Genomic DNA, 22,550 nt, shown 5'->3' on the forward strand with positions numbered 1-22,550 from the left:
TGCAGGAACTACATTATGTTCTCTTTGTCTCTACACTGAGGCACGACTGCTGGACCTGTCGTGTCCAGCGACACATACATTTTCTTCCGTTCATTCTTTTTAGACCACCCCAAAAAAATCCATTTTTGCTTGTTTTGGTGGCACAGATATTAAGAATTAAATTTCTTTAACTCGCACTTACTGTGTCATGTAGTGATAATTGGTTCATGTAAAAGTCGATACTTTGGGCTTTAAGTATTTGTAGTTTTTCAAAAGTATTTCTGTTTTTAACTAAAAAGGGTTAAATCAAGCACTTGGATATCTGGGGATAGAAAATACCGACTTATTTGTCACAATTTCTTATTATATATTGTTGCATAATATATTGGAAAGGCTAATTATAATGAATTATCTTAAACTGTGATCAAGACAATTGAAGGGACACATCCAATTTAGATTAAACTACACTGCTTGTCCATATACCCATGTCTACCTGCACTGAAAACATTATTTTAACATAACTTCCTTAACGTGAGTGTAACGTGAGATCAGTTTGGGATTTTGTGAACTAAACTTCATTAATATCCAATATGCTAATTGTAAAAGGAGGACAAGGTAGTCAGAAAAAAAAGGTTTTCGTTTTTAACTACACTAGTTAATAACTGAGCTAATGTTTTTGTGATAAATGCAAAATTTTATTTTGGCATGTATTAACTTACTAAATAATATCACAAACATATTGAGTCTTTTGAAAAATCTGTATCAAAGGTAAGCTAATTTACTAGCAATCGTCATGCTGGCTAGTTATTTGGAATAACAGGAGGTGCGTATGGACCTTTTGCATATCATGTATATTCATGGATCCTGTTTGTTTTTTAATGACAATTCTTTTTAACATATTTTTTTTATTTCTTGGAAGTTGATAACGGCTTCAGCGAAACATACATGTGAAACACGCCATGAATACGCACCTATAAATAAACCTTTTAAATAAACACATACATAGATTTCTTCTTTATTCTAAGGAGTCTTCACAGAGGTGGGATTGTGATCGAACACTGTGCCATTGATTGCGAGTGGTAATAGCAGCCTGAAGAAATGATCTCCACAGCAGAGCTCAAGTCTGTGGGCTGCTTATTTACTGACAGGAACAGAGTGTGTACAGTTTGCCTTAAAGTATTCCAGCTATGTAGAGCTCTGCTCCTGAGCGATAAGCTGTGAGGAATAGAGGAAATGTTGTTTACTACAAAGTCCAACCTTGTTGTGAGCTTAGCATACAGACACTGATTAGCTTCCTCTGGGAGTGTACACTTGCCTTGTTTGCACTGAAAATAAACGGCAGACTGCAAAGCCAGACAGAAAGCAGTTTTCCCTGAAGAGCGATGAATATGTAAAGCACATTTTTGTAGCCATTTTAACATGTCTGATTGCATGACAAGACAGATACTCAAATTATTGCAAATTCTTTAATTTTTGCATATTTCTTCAGTAGAGTTATCAGTGTAGGCTGATATACCACATCTATTCCACAGAAATAAAATAATATAAAAATCATTCTGTACATTTTATATCAAGAATAATAAAAATCATACAAAATCAAGAAAGAAAGAAAGAAAGAAAGAAAGAAAGAAAAAGAAAGAATTGTATATTATACAAATTATAAAATCTATTTTTAGGTTTATTTATATATGTTTTATTTTTTTGCATGTGTATTTTGGCACAAGGCTGAATCACTGCAACAGCAAGAGTACTCAACTCAAACCTGTTACATAATCTGTATGAAAATACAAGGAACTAATATGGTTAAATGGAGAGAAGGTTTTCATCGCAAGCTTGCAGAAGCCACACCTGAGAATAATGAAAGCCAAGATTAACTGGTGGAATCGGGTGTGGATCCTGTTTGTTTGGAACACCAGCCCTTTCTGGATAAGACTGGAAACTTCTGACTTATGGTTATATATTAGACATCAATTCATCGTGTTTCTGTTTTATAGTGCCAGATCATGTTACCACTTTTGACTAGAGCCATAGACTGTGACACCTTATTTGAACTTGTGAGAGAAGTGGGGAACAAATGCTTAGCTCTTTGTCCAATCATGTTTACAGGTCATTAAAGTCTATGCGCATCTGTGAAAACGCATTTCCTTTCCTGATCAGCTACCTTTGGGTACAGACTCTGTTCAGAAACTGTGTTGGTTCATGGTTATAAAACTGAAGATATTGAACCACAGCCTATATTTATTGATTCACCCTCTGAAATACTTAGATAGGACTTCATGTGGTTTATGATATGCAGGTAACAAGCCTTGATCTATTGTTTGATTACATTTTTACCTCATTGTTGGTAACGTAGTGTACTTACTTATATAATACACTGTTTGGTAGCTTTGCAATTTAACATTACGGTATATTTTGTAAAGGGGACATGAGATCCAATTCAGCAATCGTGGATGATGCTTAAATATTGAAGGATCAATCATTCTGTCAGTATACATGCAAAATACTGTACTACTAATCTATATTTATGTCTTGTGAGAGGTAAATGGCAAAAGGTAAATGTAGCCCCAAGATTATAGCTTTATTTCCTAGCTAGCGAAACGTATGATGACACATCATATAAAACTGGAAGCAGTCCTGAAAGAAGTCATCCATTTTTTCCTCGATGAGTCATCTTCCATGTTGATAAACGACAGAAGATTTTACTGGGGAATTTCTAGCCATAAAGCTACTCTTAGTGGGAGTATCTGCTGAAGTAAAAACCTACAGAACTCAGAAGCACCGATAGTATTTTATCATTATGTAGTTTATGTAGAAATAGCTAATTTCTGGCTGAAGCTCGATCTGTTCTTACCAGTCAATTTGTATCCCGGTCACTTTCTTTACCATAAAAAATGCTATGCTAAACGAATATGTGTAAATGTAAAAGTAGTATACAGTATGTTGCTCACTTCCACAGGTGTCCATATTTCATGCCAGCAGCTCTCAGATCAATGGTGCAGCTGCTGTCTGTGCTCTCAGGCAGCTCTTCCTGTCTAAGCTTAGCTTTCTCCTGCTGTCAGATTTATTTAACTCTTGTGTGCTACAAAGTATGTACTAGCCCTGGGCATCATCAATGTACATTCTGCTTCTCACACTAATTTTCTGCCCGTTATGTGAACACCAGCTAGAGAACATTACCCTGCATTCCTTTGCCTCAACAGCCTAAAGCAGTGTCGTTAAATCAGAATAAGCAGTGATGACAGGAAATCGCATATACAATGTTTACAGTCCAGGGCCAGTTCAGGCTCTGCAGACAAAGGAGTAAATAAGAATATGATATTAGTTGGAATAAGTATCAAGCAATTAAGAAAAAAGAATAAAGGAAGTGATAACAGTGTGTGTGAAGTTTTTCTACATGAAGTCATCAATATGATGGTAATTATGAATATGAATAATGGCATATGAATGACAATTATATATATATATGAGTGTGGAAGAAGATTATGGAAAATCTTCATTGTTTAAAGTGCACAGTGCTACATTAAATATAATTAAAAGACGTTTTACTCCAAACTTTTACGATTATTCCTTATCAACACTGTTTCCTTATCCTTATCAAGACGATCCCGATAACTTTTTGTCTAAATTATATAACATATATCAAAAGTAAGGATAGAAAAAATGTTTTAAAAATCTAATCAATCAGTATTATAAAAACAGTTACAAATACTATTTAAAAATATATTCAAAATATATTGTATATTAAAAAGAATAATTAAACATATTAATGTAATAAATAAAAAATAACAAATACAATATAATATTTTATACAGATGTTCTACTATATCAGTATTACATAGCATTTCCTCAGCTCTACATTCTACTGCTGAGGCAAATGTATTTGCACCCCATTGAATTAATGCCAACATTTCAATTTAGTACATGTTTACACTTCAATTTTTAATTGTTTCTCAAGTTATGCATGGCACACAAGAATGATATCTTTATAAAACTCTTAATACTCTTCATGTTTTCCGGCTTTGTGGCTGTCCCATGAGTTTGACGTAATCCTATGCTGTCATACTAATGCAGGATTTAAGGCAAGTGTCATACTCTGAGATTTAAATTGTAAAAAATTGTGAGAACTTTGTTGTGGATTATCTTTGGCTGTGATGGATCACAACTCTTAAGAATTTCAGCAAATTCAGGCTTAATACCAGCTGCAGAGGCAATGCAGGGAGGCGGATGTAGGGATGCGGAGTAAAAATATTTCCCAAATGAATATGGTCAGATTTTCAGGTTCTCTCTCTCTTATAAAACTTTTTTTTTATTCCACAGGCAAAGAACACAAATAGTCAATACCAGGTACAATACTGCATTAACAATCAGAGCACATTCTGTATAGAAAGGATCGCATCCAGTGTTATTAATGCCACTTGGGCATTGATGTTAGAACTGAGAGTTTTATTTTTCATATTCCGCTCGATCGGCGTAGCCTCAGATGGTGCCGTTGCTTTGATATTCTTGGTTCTGTGCTACGGCTCTATCCAAAAATAGTTCTGTTGCACTTTGAAGTTCACCTCTATATTGAAGGTAAAGAAGCTTTAATCTTTCACCATTGTCCCAATAATCCTGCTCATTTGATGTCCAAGTGTAGGAAGACCCCTAAAGCGTGAAGTCTGGACAGTAGCTGAGGGTCAGTGACAGATGCTGACCTGCTCTTACTGCTTTTCTAGGTCACTTTCCCAGAGGATTTTGCCAAGCCTTGGATACTGAGTGGGTCGAAACTCAGCAAGCAGCCCATCACCCTGCTGGATCTCTGTTACGGCAAGACCAATAACCTAAATCTTCAGCAAGTGGTGAGTCTTGAGAGTTAAGATAAACTCCAACATTAAGTAATATGCTTAATTTTGTAGGTTTAAATTGGAAAGCGATTTAGCATCTGTCCCCTGTGTGAGACTGCAGATAACCGACAGCCCTCAACCCATCCATTGTCCTGGTGTCAAATCCTGCTCCTGGTGACTGTCCCCATTGTGTCATATCACAGTGTCACTAATCCAACCGCACCTTGATCTGTGTTATAATGGAAATCAATTTAGCTTAAAACTCTGCGAATGAACAGGTGATGGCTGTCCTCGGTTTGCTCATTTCTATACCTCTGAGTCATATATTATTCTTATTCGCATGTTAAATTTATTTCTACTAAATACAGCACAAAATATAAAAAATGAATCAATACTAACCACTGCTTGAGTCATGTTTGACTTACAATTAAGTCTTATATCTCATTGACATTTATTTAGCAGATGCCCTTTTCCAGAGCGACTTTCATTATCTATTAAGGGATTTCTCTCGCTCCTTTTTTTAATACAACTAAATGGTTGCAGCTCAAGGGCCTTGCTTAAGGGCCCAGCAGTGGCAGCTTGGCATTGATGGGATTTGAACTCATGACCTTCCCATCAGAAATCCAATGCCTATTTACTACCAGTACCACTCCCCATTTCATTTGTTCAGTAAAGACAAGCTTTCCTCAACATCACAGCTCTTCTGCTCTTCATTGTCATGTGCACAATGAAACCTTTACATGCAAGCTGTTCCTCAAGTCTACTGCAGACATCCTCACAGTCCAAAGACAATACAACACAAAGCCAACAATAACCTATCAGAATTTATAGGCAACTGTGGGATTTTAAACTATAATTTTGTAATCCTTTTCACAAAAACAATAAAATAAAAACAATCACAGCCTGCTGTGCTCTAACCAGGATGCTGGATGTTCATCCTGAACTGCAGCGGCACACTTGTATGGTTGATTGCTTTGGAGAGCATTAAAAAAAAAGTTTCCCTCTTTGAATGGCTCCAGGCACTGAAGAACTTAAATCATCATGCAGCAGTCTAAGCTGTAAAGTGTGCAAGGAAATGTAGTGGCACAAAAGGAGAGATTTAAAGAGGGTTTATGTATCTTCCTCTTAATGTCCTTACAAATCATTTTACTCAGGAAGGACGAACGCATTAAAAGCACCTTATCATGATAATTGAACACTCAGATTTCACACATTTCACAATCCACTGTATATCCAGCACTGTGTAAAAGTCATAGTCTACAATTTTATACACTCTTTTCATACATAATTATTTAAAAGCCACTGTACACCTATAGCGGCTCGCCATGACAAAGTAAATGGAGATCATTCATTTTCAGTAATAACTGGTGTGACTTCCAGCATCATGAACAACAGTGACCATTGGGAAAAGTGAGAAAAGAGAGAAAAAATATTTTTTCTTATTATAATCTTATACGCTTATCAGTCTGTATTATAAAAATTGTTATTATATTATGCAAAAAAAGAGAGAAAATATAGAAATAAAACATAAAAAATTATCTAAAAATGTTATTTGAAAATAATACATTATCTAAAAATAGAAATGTATTTTAGCAAATAATGCAACATAAAATATGTATATTATATACAGTATACATTATATACGCATTTATATATATATATATATATAGATATATATATATATATATATATATATATATATATATGCATTAATTTTTTATATTTAAAAAAACAACAGAAAAATATATAGAAATTTTATATAACAAATATCTATTATTGATTATTGTATCACATTTCCTCAGCTCATTCCAACATTCTATTGCTTAATCAAATGCAGTATCATGTATTGTACTACATACATGTATTTTCTGGTACATCTCTACATGCTGGATTAAAGGGAGGAAGCCATTTGTCCTATACCTAGAGGTATTTGTCCTATACCTAGAGAAAAAGCAAGAAAATGGATAAAAAAAAAATAGCATCTTATTTTGTTGAATGTTTAAGAACATTTAAGCAAGCTTCTATCTCAGACTTGTCTTCTATAAAAAATGACCCATAAATCTTCCTGGACATCAAGCACAAATCACATTACAAATAATTGGAACCCAAGCACGATACAGTGCTTGAGAGCGAGAGATCTACATTTGTTATCAGCTGGGGGAAATTGTCTGTCATTCATAGCTGTAGAAATAGAAACTGTGTGGAGACCATTATCAGGATGTCTAGATGTTTTTTCCCCTTCTGCATCCAAGAGTAATTGTTTGTCAAATAGATTGTCCCTACTCTGTCCTCGGCTTTGTAGTGCTTCAAGAGAGATTTCACCCTAAATTTCACTCGGTTCCTTTCCCATTTCCACACCCTCCTATTCTCCACGGTGGGCAAAATAACAAAAGGGAATGTCATGAACCAATTTGAATTTAAAGTGGATTTTTCTTTGACCGCCGTCCCCGGAGAGCATCAGCACAGCAGCACAGATGCACGTGTGGAGTTTGAACGCGTGATCGTAGAATTCCTGACAAAATCAAGAGCAGCCGTTTAACTGCACAGTTGAGCGCTAAAAAGTTTACACAAAGAACATTTTTTTAATAATCAGAACTCAATTTGATTTTCCAATCGGCCTGATGAAAATGAACAAAGTGCCGGGTGGTGTGTGGTTTTAATCACCGTTCTCTCTATTGACTAATTTTATGAGATCAGGCTGAAAATATGGTAATAATCTATTTAACATTTGATGAGTTTAAACGGAGTCAGACTGGGTGATGGTAAATGGGGACCCTGGGGGTTTTCAGCAGCACCTTCACAACCCTAATGACATTTGTATATAATGAGGCCTCATATGGTCCCGTGTTAAAGTCATTAGAAGGAAGACAGTGCGATTTCGTTCATGGTTAAATGAATTCAAATAGCATTTGAGTCATAGACAGTACGCATCTGGTGCGACGTGATGTATTTCATTTTCAATCTCTGCATTTGTAAGACACATTGTTCATTCGATTAAACCACTTAACGATGATTTATTATTAATAAAGCAATTTGCAAACGAAATGGATTCTTCCGGCTCGGGCTACGTTCAGAGACGATTCGTTTTGGGGGCTGACTTTTAATTGGAGTGCAGCGCGTGAACTAATAAAGAAACACAATGAACTGCGAGGCACGTATTAGAAGTGTTTTTCTGACAGTGAGCTGTCCGGTCGTCTTCATGATCTTGTTTGCACAGACAGAAACAGACAGTCGAATGTGGACAGGGATGATTAGGCATGGCAGGACAGATGGGGAACACATGGGACTGGACAGACATGCACTTTCTTATACACACACATGTAGACAAACACACCAGTACTTATGTGGCAGGAGGAGCTTCCTGCAGTTGTGTCTATCTTGTTAGCGCTAGCCAGTAGCTGTCAAAATGTGTTCAGCTGAGATGTGTTCACCTCTGGAAGCTTTGCTCGGTGTGAGAAATGCAGCTGTTTCCAGCAGTGCGAGCATTACTACCTTTTAATTTTCATCTCAGAGCAGTACTAAGCAGTAGAGAAGCATTTCATTGCAAAAAATATTTAAACTTGCATTTCCTTGGACAACAACATACAATTTAAAGCCTTTATTTTCAGTGTGTAAACTGGGATTACTGTAACATTAAACAATGATTGTGATTGAAACAACCAAAAATAAAACAGCTTTGGTTTTGTATTTCCATTGTCATGCTAAGTTCAGACATATAGCAACTCGCAGTGACAAAATCATGAGAGATCATTTATTTTTATCTACGACTTCAGGTGACATATGACACAGTGACTGTTGGTGACTAGATCTGGTGTCCAACAACGTGGCAGTTACCAAAAGTTGGACTTTATGCAAATACAGAGTACCTTGGTACAGAGAGTAGCAATAGGAGTGAAGACTGTAGGGCAAAGAGCACACACTGCCTCTCCTTCATCTCATATGATACAGATAAACACTGAATTTTATATTCAAACGTCTAACCTCCCTCCAGAAGTTTTAATTTCAGTGGCAAGAAAACTGATTTGGAATGCTAGTTGCTCCACTCAATAATAAACATTATTATGGCAACCAGTAGAAAGATCTCCTAGTGGTGACTTCATATTACCAGGACTGGAATTAATAAAATCACTGTTTGTGTACATAGCATCAGAAAAGTCAATCAACCGTCCTGGGAGGAAAATTTTTGCCATTTTGTAGGAAATTTTGAAATCAGATCAACCTTGTGGGAGAAGTGTTGGAGATACTGAGATGACAGCAACGCTTTAAGCTGGAGGACATTTCAGATGAAGCTTGCATGACTCGCTCTTGGTTTGGGCTGAAGCCACTCTTGTTCAGCTGGGAGAGTTGTGGCTGTAATAAACACAAACAATATTAAAAAAAAAAAACGTCTTTGCAAACTTGCATTGAGAGGCTTCCACCAAAATTCAATTTGACACAGATTGTATGTTGCTGTTCATGAAAATGTTTTGCTGTTAAATCTGAATGGTATATTAACATATGCATGCGCACACACAGGAAAAGCGAATGCAAATTCACATTTGATGAATTAGCATTTTCTAACTAGCACTCAAATTCAAGTCCAGAATACTCATAATTGTGTCTTAAGGTTTCGATATCTGAACACAGTAGCGGCATCGTTCTCAGCGACACGTATCGTCATGTCATTGGAATGTTGGATGAGTTCAGTAGCACAGAGTTTATATTCAAGTCTACATCTGGAAAATGAGATGGGGTGAGAAGTTGAATTACATTTATCTCTCTTGTTTTGGATGTTGGACAAAGTCTGATTTAGGTGCAGGATTACAGTGTAATATTTAGCTTTCCTATATCCTGCTGTAAATCCACAAGTAAAAAAAAAAACCCATGAACCATCGGACTTGGGTATACAGTGCTAGTTCTCACTGCCATGCTTGAAGCTGTTAGCATTTAGAAGGCAGTTAGATATGGTAAGTATAGCAGTTAGGTATCTCATCTGGAATAATTTCACACTTAAATTTATTCTGGCCATACAAGAGCACCATATGTGTGTCCACTAAATCACAGCTCAGGCTGCCCAGGCTACAAATTGGTCATACGTCCACTGTAATGGAGAGCATCTGATAGCTGGAGACACTTTGTCCTGACACTGTGGTCAAAAGGCAAAACTATCTTTAAACTTGATGGATTTCTGCGAGTCGTGCAGGAATGAGACCAATAGGACAACTGGAAAGGTGATTTTTTATTTTTATGCCTCAAAACAAAGCATTTCTTTTTCCTCTTCACTGCAGATTACACTGCGTTCCTGTTTGTTATACCAATTTAAAATCTGTGAGGATATTTCAGTTAGGGTTACGGAATGTACTATGAGTCAGGTCTTAATCATCAGTAACAGTGTTAATTTCGATTCATCCCAATGACTCTGTTCACCAAAAAGTTTTGTTCACTGATTCATGTAGTGACTTGAAAATGGTGTTTAATGATGATAGCAGGTCTATTATATTTCCCTATATTTTGTCAATTGCAACAAGATTGTTTCATGTACAGATATAAAACTTCTCCAGTGCTTAGTGCTACTTGGCTCCGCCCCTTCTCCTCTAGTTGAACCAATAAGACAACCGTATCTAATGCATGATACATTTTGTTCGTTCATTTCTTTCACAAACCTGTTCCTTCAGTTTGTACTGAGCCACATGTCCCAGTTCATACAGAATCAGTACTGCTCTTGTTCAGACTTAACAACTCAACAAGTTTCCAGCCTTTTTCAGTAAGAGGTGTATGTTTTCTGTAGGTGGAGAAGTAGTGGCTTCTTGTTTACTGATCAGTAGGTCAGAGGTTCAAGCCCCAGCATCACCAAGCTGCCACTGATGGGCCCTTAACCCTCTCTGCTCCAGGGGCACTGTATCATAGCTGACCCTGTGCCCTGACCCCAACTTCCTAAGCTGGGAAATGCAAAGAAAAGGATTTCTCTGTGCTGGAATGTATATGTGACAAGTAAAGGCTTCTTCACAGCACATACTTTAAACGCTGCCAAGGCAGTCATGGGTTTTTATATAAGTGGAACTTGGAATATTTGTGAAAAAGTACTGATTTGTTTATGAATGAAACATCAGTAATCATTGATAAACCCCACCATAATTTAATGATAAAAAAGACAGGAATATAAGCTTTTATTTTTGCTATTTGCATCACATTATATGGTGTTAGCAAATATTTGAACGCAAGCACAAAAGTAAACAATAGGAAACACAGAATGGGCTGGGGCTGATTTCTTTTAGCCCAGGCTGTAGATTCATGCACTGTATACTTGGCAGTTGTGAAATACTGTACAGTCATAGGTGTAACGGATGTCTGTGGATTATTTATTTTCTCATTATTTTCCCTTAAAACGCATTTGGAGAAGAGATTAAAAGTTGATACACTAAGCACACATATCAAACAAATTACAAAGGACAGCAGAGAGAGCCGTAAGTTTGATTTTGTTTGGTTTAAAGAATAGCTAAGAAATCTTTTATTTTATTTGTGTGTGTGAGAGAGAGAGAGTTAGTGAGTGAGTGACAGAGAGAAATTTTGCCCACATATTTCTGCTTATTCTATCTGTGAGTCTTCACAATATAATGTCAAGCTATTCATGGATTATTAAATTTGAGCCTCCCATCTAATATTACACACAGTAGTCACTCGGTTTAATGTAACACAAAACTGTAAAAGACAATTAGATATTTACAGTGTTGTTTCTGCGGCATGAATCTTTTATAACCATTTAGTTTATCCTATGTGTCTACTTTCTACACTATTAAATACAAAGACTTTGTATGTAAATATAAGCTTTAATGTGGAATGCTATAACAGTATGTTTCTGTTTTTGAGAGAGTTGTCTTTATAACTCTTTGGAAGATAACATAACCTATGAGCAACCCCTATTTTTTTCTTTTCTTTTTTTTATCTAATAACATATTGCCCGTATCCGTTTTGTAATTGCTGTTTGATCCTGGTTTTCACAGCTCATGTAAAAGCTATGCCTTGGCTGCTCTTTGGTCTTGTTATTATTCCTGTCACCTTGAGCTACTTTGTGGCATTCCATAAACAGTGGCCCCACATTCTGCTGACGGCTCTGACTGGTGTCCAACAAGCCTGGACCAGCAGGACCGCTCTGTTTCAGACAGGTGCAAGGCCCCCCTGCAGCCAGTCACCTGTGTCCAGCTCTCTTGCATTTTCACGACTATTGACATTGTTTTCTCCCTCACCTACTTCCTGCAGAGCGCCCTGGAGTCCAAGCTCAGCCAGCTGTTCAAACACCTGCACGGAATGAAACAGACCCTCAGCCTCATCCTGGCTCCTCAACAAGAACCTGACAATCCTGCAGTACACACGGCTCCCACTGCCGTCTACGCTCGGCTGCTGAACCAGTCGCACCACTGCTGCACGATCCTGGATCGTTGCTGCCTCGACCTCCTGACCCTGTCTCTCATCGTGCCCTCGGCACCCTGGGTAAGCGGATCGCCTCCCTGCAGCCATCTTCCTGATATCCATCATTTGTTATTCCATTGTTAGCTCAAAGCTTCAGCGTGTTTTAGGTATCCGGGGTGACATGAAGGTTGTCCTTGTTTTGTAAACTGATACATTTGCACTTGACAATTAGCCTGTATGAGGGATTCAGGAGCCGGGCGCAGGAATGTGCACAGTGGAAAAACAAAGCAAAGAATGTAAAACAGTGAAATGTAGCTTCTGATACTAAAGTAAGCTATTCAAGCATGTAATCTTCCTTTTCTCGCCTTCTCATTAATAACTAACTGAGATATCATCAGTTACCTATGAAATCTGTCTGATTTAATTGTAGACTAAGATTCTGTAATACAGCAAGCAGGATTAGTTCTCAAATAAAACCCTTTATCCTATTCCCTGTCATTTCAATCCATAGAAACCGCTTTGCGTCATCTTCCCACCTGATTTGGGTCATGCCGTGTCTCTGAGCCTTCACCCCCTGCGTCTGGCTTTGGTCATATTGACTGTATTCAGGGTGATTTAGAGAGAAAAGAAGGAAGTGTTCAGCCTATTGTTCCTCCTTTTACTCCCCATGGACTAACTCATCTGTGGCCCTGAAGATGAAGCAGCCAGACCCACATTAACCCCTGCGTTGCCCATCTCCAACCCCTATCCACACCCAGGGGCTTTAAAAAATGTGCATTATTCATTCCCATTCAAATGACATGCTATCCAGTCGTGACAGAGCATAATGAAACCCGACGCTGTTTAGAATTCTGACTTGCCTCAGCAGTAGCCGAGAACAGACACCGATTTTTTAAAGATCTCTCGTATGTAGTGCAATTCACATTTTGCCTGTAGAGTCAAATTCATAATTCAGTTATGCAAAGAGAGTCCTTCGTGTAGGCTTAGACTAATAGCCTGCAATCAGTAGAACAAATAGCAGACATCCCTCTCCACTTACCTATGTTTTGCCATTTATTGCTCTTGATTGGTTTTGTTCTGTCTAACAGCAAACTGTCATATAACCCAATACAAACACATAAAACCAAATGAAGAGGTAATGTGTTGAATACAAATACAAATAGAAACCATACTATTTTTGTGCTTGGCACTTTCATGAGGGTGTGAAAGATTGGACAGATGTGAAGCTCACTGGCTAAACAAAGACCCTTTTAATTAACACAAACGTGAACGTGTACATGTACATTAGTATCTACCTGGTCAGGGTTGCACTAGTCATAATTAGGAAACTAGTCTTTATACTGTATATTTGGGGAAATAGAACCAGAACAAAATTCTAATAAATAGTTGTAATATAGAAAAACCTGTATGAGAAAGAAAAAACAATTTCTGGTTATAACCAGTTATGAGCTGGAGTGATGAAGCTGAGTTTGAGGAACTGTCAGAGCCAAATGTCACACATCATGCTGTCAGAATTTCAATTTCCCCTTCAAGTTTAAAATGTCAATCTAATATATGCTTAAAGGATATTCAGAGCACTAAACAGATACTGATACTGGTGCAGATAACGGCATTATGTTGCACCCTTAATACAAACCGCACTCTTATTACACTTTTTATTCACTTTTGTATGTTTATCTTAACTGGATTAACTGATCGGATTGGCTACAAGAAGAAAAATCATCTACATCCTCAATAACTGTTGATTCAGGTGTAAAATAAACACTATACATTATACACTATACACTAAACATTACTATTCACTTTTGTTAGCTGTGCACATGGCTTGTCAACTAGCAAGATGTTTAGCTAAAACACTACAGCAAAATGTTTACTGATAAGAAACTTAATTAAGCCTCCTTATGTGAAATTAGTAAGGTTTAAATTAATTAGCATTGTAATAGTAACTAGACATCAAGAATAAAACGGGACACACAGCATTCCCTTAACCTGGTTAACGGTTAATGCTAGTAGTTGGTAGTCAATTTATTATTATTTTTTTAAATAAATTAAACATTTAAAATAGTCAAACATGTTTAAAGATTTAAATTAATTTGGGAATCTACATTTCTAAACAAGCTAATTGAATTTACTTAATTACTTGAGATATGTACTTTGGTACCATGTGATTGAGTTGTGTAACATTAACACAATTAGTTGTTGTACATCCAGCATGATTTAACTGAGTATTTTCAAAGCCCTGAAGAAAATCATGCACTGAGCTCACACTTGAACCCTCAGTGCTGATATTTTGTAAAAAAACAAAAAAAACAAACAAAAAAAAACACATTAGCACTGTGCTCTTGTACCATGTATGGTTTAATCACCTGAATTTAATGCCATCAGAGCTACTGTATGTGAGTTGATCACACTCACTCTACATCATTCAGTCTGGTCATTCAGAAACATCTTTAAATTAAGTTTAGTATAAGCAATGGCATCACGTTATGTTGATAAAAAAAATAAAAACTCCACCACCACAACATTTATTCTTAAATACTAAAATATGTCTAAATGCTAATCTGCTTTTAAAAGCTACTGAACACTTCCATATGGGCCATGTTAGGTATCTAAACAGCCTAAAAGTTTCTTTTCAGGGGATGAAAGAGTCACACTTGGGTAGTGGTGGCTCAAACGATTAAGGCTCTGGGTTGTTGATCAGAGGATCAGGGTTCAAGCCACTGCACTGCAAAGCTGCAACTGTTGGGCCCTTGAGCGAGGCCCTTAATCCTCATTGCTCCAGTGGTGCTGTATCATGTCTGACCCTGTGCTCTGTCTCCAACCTCCAAATTTGGGATATGCGAAGAAAGAATTTCACTGTGCTGTAATGTGTATGTGGTAAAATAAAGGCTTCTTCTTCTTCAGTCCATTGTAATGGATCCACATAAATCTACATACCATGCATTTTAACCTTAAAAACAGTTAGTGATCAAAAAATCTGAACATTTCAATTTTTGTTATTATTATTGTTAATTTTGGTTCTAGTGAAACCTGCTACCAGTAGTTCTACAGCTACTAGGTGAATTATTTTAAAAACAAAGTGTGAAGATAATTTCCAGGCTGTCAGAAACCCATCCGTGTTTTCAGTCTGGTTCAGGAATCACTGAAGCTAAAAGTAGGTGAGGGCGGTTAGAGGCCATCTTTACGGGGGGGGGGGGGGGGTGTCTGTTTCTGCCTCAGCGGAGATGCACATATCAAGATCTTCATCATCAATGGAGGATATCCGTCACCCCCCTGTAACAAACAACCCAGCTCCATCCTAGAAGAGCCCCCATCAAACACACAAGATAGATGTGCCCAGTTTTGTACAGTGGAACCTCAAGCGAGTGCAGTCAGGGACCCATCTGTGGAGTATTAGGACACGGCTGCATGATTTATTGTGATTTTGCATGTGTGTACACAGAATGTTATTAGTCATTTAGAAGGCGTGCCCTCCCAGTGTTGGATGTAATTGGTAGTAAACGTTTACATGCAATGATGGATTTTGTGGCACTAACACAAACCGCACTCCCAGTAATCATGTAACTGCAGGCGAGCACATTTACGTTAAAAAAAAAAATTACTTGGCATCAGAGGGGGCCTGATTACCATAATTACATCTGTTGGCTTTTAATTGAAGGATTTTAGCCGTTAAGGGAGTACAAATAGTGAGGTTATATATTACATGCTAAGTAAGAGCTAGCGAAAGAATGATAGGAGATAAATGGTTCTTTTGCATGGATGTGATTTCATGGAGTAGCCCATTTCCATAGCAGGATCCGTAGGGAGGAAAACGGAAATCCCAACGTTACAGATGGCACAGCGAGGGGTGGAAATGTCTTTGTTGTAGGTTCCACTGTGTTCTCAGGAGGAAAAGGATGGGCTTTGTATCCAGGAGAGAAGAGATCCATAGGAATAACTGAAGTCCCTACCATTTAAACACTTCTAAAGGCCTAACAGCTGGTGTCTCAACACTGCTGTGGGCCTCTCTCTCTCTCTCTCTCTCTCTCTCTCTCTCTCTCTCTCTCTCTCTCTCTCTCTCTCTCTCTCTCTCTCTCTCTCTCAGCCCCCGATTGATCTGTATATCTCCCATTAGAAATGATCTACACCACAGGCACACCGTATTCTCGAGGTGCACTAATTATCGCAAAATTTTAACTGATGCTCTTTTAACTCTTCAGCTGTTTCAGTGTGACTTGTTCCCTCTCATGCAAATGTTTAGTCGCTGCTTTAACAATGATTGACTGCAGCAGTTGATTTCACACCCACACGCGGCTGCTCACCGTGCCTCAACCACCCTCAAAGAAAAGACGAGTGCTGTTGCTAAAATTTCCCACTGAAAGCCCAGTTGAAGTGGAGAGTTTATCTCAAGGTGTCAGGAAACTGGTTAGAACTTCATATCAGGAGTTTGTTACAAAACTCCTTTAGCTTTAGGTTTGGTGATATGGGATATGAACACTCTCTGTATGCGTGTCTGTGTGTGTGTGTGTGTGTGTGTGTGTGTGTGTGTGTGTGTGTGTGTGTGTGTGTGTGTGTGTGTGTGTGTGTGTACACAAAGCCTTTTGTTCAAGTGTCGGAAGTGTTTACTAATCATTCTCAGATATTTCCGTCTGGTAACTTTGACATAAGTGGTGTGTAAGAGTTCAAAACAGAATTGAAATCAGAAACTACAGCAGCAAATTTGAAATCTCCACAACAGCAGCAAATTTAGGAACATCAACATTATTTCTACGTGGTAACTGAATATCACGCACTCGTTTGTGAAGGCTGAGAATCTGCCTGAAGGAAGCTGATGTTACTCAGCGGAAAGAATTCCTCCTCAATATATAAGAACTGAAGTCATTTTTTCATTAAATCAGTTTCATTAGGCTGATTAGATTACAGCAAAAAAGTGCAATTTATCTCTGTGTGACAGTCATTCAGCCAGTCATACTGTCCCTACAGCATGTGACGTCAAATATGTCCCCACCCTCTCTACTTTTAGCTACAGTTCATGTTTTTCTGAGTTTGGATTTTAGTTTTACCCGTGTTGTTTCTGTTGTATTTAAAAGTTTTCTGTCCGTTTTGCTGTCGTGCTTAATACTATCGAGATTGTTATTGTTCGATATTTATGTAAATTGGTTTTGCCACAGAAGCGATTTGTTGTCTGTTCATTTCATGCTGAATAAAAAAAGCTAGAGAGATTAGAGTTTATAGCAGCCTGTATTGTAGATTTAACCTTGAAGAACAATGGTTGCTAGGTTTCGGTCATTACTCACAAGTCTATTTACACTGAATTTCTAAGCTGCTTTATTGTCGACATTTATTTTTTCCCCCAAAAGAATTTCTTCATGACCTTTACCTTGCGTGAACACATTCGTTTGGTCTTCATTGGGTTCTCTAACTTTGTTCTGTAACCTTGATTTTAATTTGAAAGACCCCATATGTGCAGCTTTGATGTTTTATTCACACCCCACACTCTTTAAACTCGTTAATAGTTGAAGAGAACGAATATAGGTAAGTGTGAGGAAAAAGTAAACATGGGATTTAAATAAAAGATTTGGATTTATTTCACATTTTAGGCTCTATGAATTACGTTAATAAAAGGCTAAACGGGTTAAATAGGTTCCAGAGTCAGTACTGACAATTTTAAATGGTCAAAAATGCTAATTTTTAGATTTATAGTTTATAAAATATTTAAAAAATTTAAGGGCTTTAGACTTGATAAAGAACTCTCTTTAAATTAACCTACTAAGGAATGTTTATTTCACAAGGAAATTGTATATATTTGTAAGGGTAGATATTTTTAGAAGAATAAAGAAAAAAAGGAATAGACACTTCTTTTGATTTGGCTCATGGGGGATTTGAGGTGAAAAGCTGATGTTAAGCTAGCCTGAAGCTAAAACACCTGCTCCCACTGCACCCATTTAAATCAGCTATCATCCTATGTGTTGAAGCGACTGGAAAGCCTTGATGAGAAACAGAAAAAACCCGGCAATGTGTGTCGTCATCGTTTTTTGTTTAGAGACAATCGAGTGACCTGCTGCATGGTTCGTTATTGTTCACCTAGTTACCACTGAGCTGTGACAAAAAGAAAGAGAAGCTGGGAAGGAAGACGAGAGATGGAGGAAAAACATGATTGACTCCCAGTAGGTGTCCTTCAGGCTCGGTGTGAGGCATAAAATGGGGGTGGATCTAGTTGGATGTACATCCTGACAGGATATAACCACATGCTTATCATCTTCTAGCTGAACCTGAACCTGTATCTATGTTGAATTGCAATTTGTGACTATCAATTTTTCAAAATAACACAGCTGTTTTCAGGGTTTGCTTTTTCCCAGTTTGGCAGAAAAGCCATTTTCCACCCACAAGCCAGTTTTCCCCATCACATGATGGCTACTAATGAGGGAGATTTAACTGAAGGCTAAAGAATATTCCCTCTCAGACACATGAAGCCTTTTTAAACTGGTGCTCGTGCTGCATCACAGGACAGTGTCACACACCCTGCGCTTTTCTGAATGCACGTCCTCACACACACCCATCATTGGCTAGTGTCAATGTGATTGCCACAAGGAGACGTTAATACCATCCCTCTCACTCGGAAGATTAGACCTCGCTTAGATCTCCACAACTCGAAGAATTGAACATGCAATATCTGGCATTTTAGTAAATAATGCAAATTAGAGTTTGTTTATACAAATAAATTAATTAAACAGAAAGTCAGTATAGGGCTTTTTACGCTTGACAAAGTTCACCCTAAACCCTGAGAAACAGAATCCTGGGTTATCTTGTTTCACACTGCTCATAATTTACCCCAGAGGTTAACAGTTCATCCTGGCTCTTTATAATCTGATGTTTCACTCTGTACATCTATAAACACCGTCTTGACCCTCTAACAACCATGACTGGATAAATACTGCATGCAACTGCTTTAAATAACACAATGTCTTGTGCATCACTTAAATGACATCACTTAAATGACAAAAATGGATTTCAAATTAAAATGTAATTTTTTAGTCAGTCAGACTTTTCCTCTACAATCCAATTTTTTTTCCTTCACTTTTTCTGGGTTTTTGTGACTGTGCAAAGCATGTGATATGAAGCACACACTGTTCAGTGTCTGAATGGGTGTCTGCTGATAACATTTTAGCCATAAAGCATTCTGGGAGCCCACAGGTCAAGTAATAAATGTGTGAAAACAAAATGAAACAAAAGAAAATTTGCTTCTCAAAAATACTTGTCACAGTATTTTATCCACACTTTAAATTTTATTCATATTGTATATAAACAGTTTGAAGTTTATCAACACCTTTAATCTGAGATATTTTATTTTTTATGTAGAAAGTTGGAGATTTTTCTGGGATGATCTTAGAGATCCAAACTTTCCTTTCTTATTGAGATCATAAGCAAGACATACTGAAATATTTTATTTTCTTCCTACTTTGAAAGTAATGTTATATTATTATTATTATCATCATCATCATCATCATTGTGATCATCATTATTATATAATGATGATCACAATGATGATGATGATGATGATGATGATGATGATGATGATGATGATGATGATAATAATAATAATAATAATAATAATAATAATAATAATAATAATAATAATAATAATAATAGATACAGTTGGCACTTAGCTGCATATCTTCTGGGATTGCCCAGATGTCTCTAACCTTTGATCTCATATGGCAGTATTTCTTGAGGATATTTTGGAGTTTCCATTCCCTAAATCACTTACCTTACTTTTATTGAATGATGATTCATCATTTAGTATTTGCACTTACTTGGCTTCTAAGAAAGTTATATTTGCAGGATTAACTGCTGCAAAAAACCCATAACGCACTCTTGGTTTTCACCTGGAACCCCTTCAATAAAAAAAAGAAATAATGGTATAATTATTTCAAAGATGTTGTTCTTATAGCGAGCTCATTTGCTGTCATTTATAATGTACAAAGCTCAACTCTAGACATTTGGGTTAAAGTTATTGCTGAACTTTTGATATTTTCCTTAGGTTTAGCACATAATCTAAAAGGGTCTTAACAACAAAACTAATGTCGTTGTATCTATCATATATATTCGTTTATTTATTTTTGTTTCAAAGCTTTGGAAGTTTAAATAGTATATAGTATATTTAGTATATAGTTTAAAAATTATGTTTGTTATATATTCTTGAATATGCTATTACTAAAAATTGCAACAAAGTAAAGTGTACATTTTGTGTTAAAACTGAAAAATAAAAAGTTGATCACAAAAAAAATAAATAATAGAAACTACACCTAAACCAGAGTCGTGGTTTGTAAACCAGGAGCTGTATAATAAATAGTAGATTTGCAATGGAAAAAAAAAACCTGGCAAACAGTTAAAAATAGTGTTATTACATCACTTGGTGTCTCAGTGCGATGGACACAGGGAGTGTTGAGCAGAACAATGGACTGATTGATTTGGATTTGTAATCCTGGGGCAGCTGTATCCTCTTGCTGCCAACCTAGCTCGCTGAGCCAAAAAAACCTCACACTCACATGAGACGATCATTATAAATCCCAAACACTTGAGCTACTTTAACCATAAATATCCCCACCCCCTTCTTTATAAATCCCTTGTTTTAATGAACCGGATTTTCTCCAAGTGGAGGTTTAGGCTGTAGAGCAGACACCTTATCTGTCAAAAGAGATCAACGTAGCTCAGAAGATCAGAACTAAGCAAGCTTTACTGGTGCACCCAGCATTTAATTAGGTCCTAATTGGCTGACAGGTAAACAGACTTGGTGTGCCGGTGTAAACAAGCTGGTGTACAGTCCATCCACCAACAGGGACATCTCGAAAGGGGAGGACAAAGAAGCTGTTATTATGGGAAGGGTGATGAAATTATGATAATAAATGCATAAACAGCAAAACGAGGAATGAATTTTGAAAGGATGTTGGAATCTCATTTCTCCAGGCTAAAAGCGGGAGGGAAAAAAAGAGTTCACTAAGCTGTGAGACCTGACATGAACACTGTGATACCTGTGACAGGTCCTGTTATTGTCGTATCTTGTGACTTTCTTTTTTTTTTTCTTCCCCGAAGCTGCAGTTTATCATATTAATAGACTTGGAGATGCATGTCTGAGTATTCAGCAGTGGCGTGTGCATGATTCAGGAGCTGGAGGTACATATCAGAGTTTATAGCTTGCCGTTTATAGCTTGCTATTCTAGACAGAAAATTATTGAATCCGGTGGGACATTTGTGGTGCTTAAATCCATTATTCATGGTAGTCAAGTTTTAAAAAAATGTATAAAACATTTACCCTGTGTGGTGGTGCAATTTTATTGTAACAAACTGTTAACTTTTCTTAGAAGTCAGTCTGTCGGGATCAGTTTCCGAAAGTTAATGACACCCTCCTAGAGCTCGGCTTAGACACCAAATATGATTTGTAAAAACACAAACAATCAAATAGATAAATAAATAATTCCATGACTTTCTGCCCATTTTGCTGATAACTGCTCAAGTTGGCTGGCACAATTGTGCTACTTCCAATTTCCATTACTACATACAGGCAGCTTTGTGGGGGGAAGAATTATCTTCCAGTAAATAAATGTGTTTTTGCTTGTCACTGACATCATCAGAGGCATATCATTTGTATGTTTAATCAGTGTTTTTCACCTGGAGACATTAGAATAATGTAAAAATAAAAGATATATAACTGAATCTTGAAAAGCACTGTTGTGCCTGTTTGTTTTTTATACTTAAAGCTAAGTAAAAATACCACAAGCAGCTTTCCGGGTAGAAGATACACCCTCCATGGTAGCACTCCGTCATCAAGCAAAAGATCAGTACCATACCTTTATTTCTGAGAATATCTGACAATAGACCTCCAGCTAGATCATAAAAAACAATGGAAAACAAACAAACTAACAACATACCAAAGTGCTCTAGATTGAATGGGGCAGATTTACAAGAATAAACAGACAATCAAATACACACAAGATTTACTGTATCTGTCTCGTTCTTTGTATTCGACGGTCAGATGATGGTAAAAAAGATTAGACAGCTTTAAGTACATGAAAAAATAAGCTTGGTTTATAGCAACATATGTCCTATCTGTACGTAGAAAATGTAAGGTTTTTCTTAAATATCAGCAACAAAATTGTCTGGTGCTAAGGTGTTAAATATTATCTTATCAATTAAAACCTTTATATACTCCTCCCTGCCTGTAATAAATATTCTCTACTTATTCACAGGCCCAAACCTTTATAAAATTTCAAGTTCTGCCGAACGTCATACTTCATCTATTTTCACAACAAGCTATTTTATTTTTCGTATCTTTAATTTGATATTTGTACATTTTCCCCTTTTGACTTCTTTTTGTTTCCCACC

General features: G+C 37.0%; 1 protein-coding gene across 3 annotated transcripts in view; it reads left to right on the forward strand.

The window, feature by feature from the left end:
* LOC113637559 overlaps window positions 1–22,550 on the forward strand; it is a 65,855-nt gene that overhangs the window by 26,682 nt on the left and 16,623 nt on the right. For 2 of the 3 annotated variants that reach the window (XM_027138242.2, XM_027138240.2), the window contains exons 7-8: window positions 4,695–4,817; window positions 12,039–12,269. In XM_027138242.2, the coding sequence (XP_026994043.2) occupies window positions 4,695–4,817; window positions 12,039–12,269 (354 nt within the window). The remainder of the gene's footprint in view (window positions 1–4,694; window positions 4,818–12,038; window positions 12,270–22,550) is intronic. The other variant, XM_027138241.2, reaches the window with a different exon arrangement.

This window comes from Tachysurus fulvidraco, chromosome 9 (assembly GCF_022655615.1).
Source record: "Tachysurus fulvidraco isolate hzauxx_2018 chromosome 9, HZAU_PFXX_2.0, whole genome shotgun sequence".
Taxonomy (NCBI): domain Eukaryota; kingdom Metazoa; phylum Chordata; class Actinopteri; order Siluriformes; family Bagridae; genus Tachysurus; species Tachysurus fulvidraco.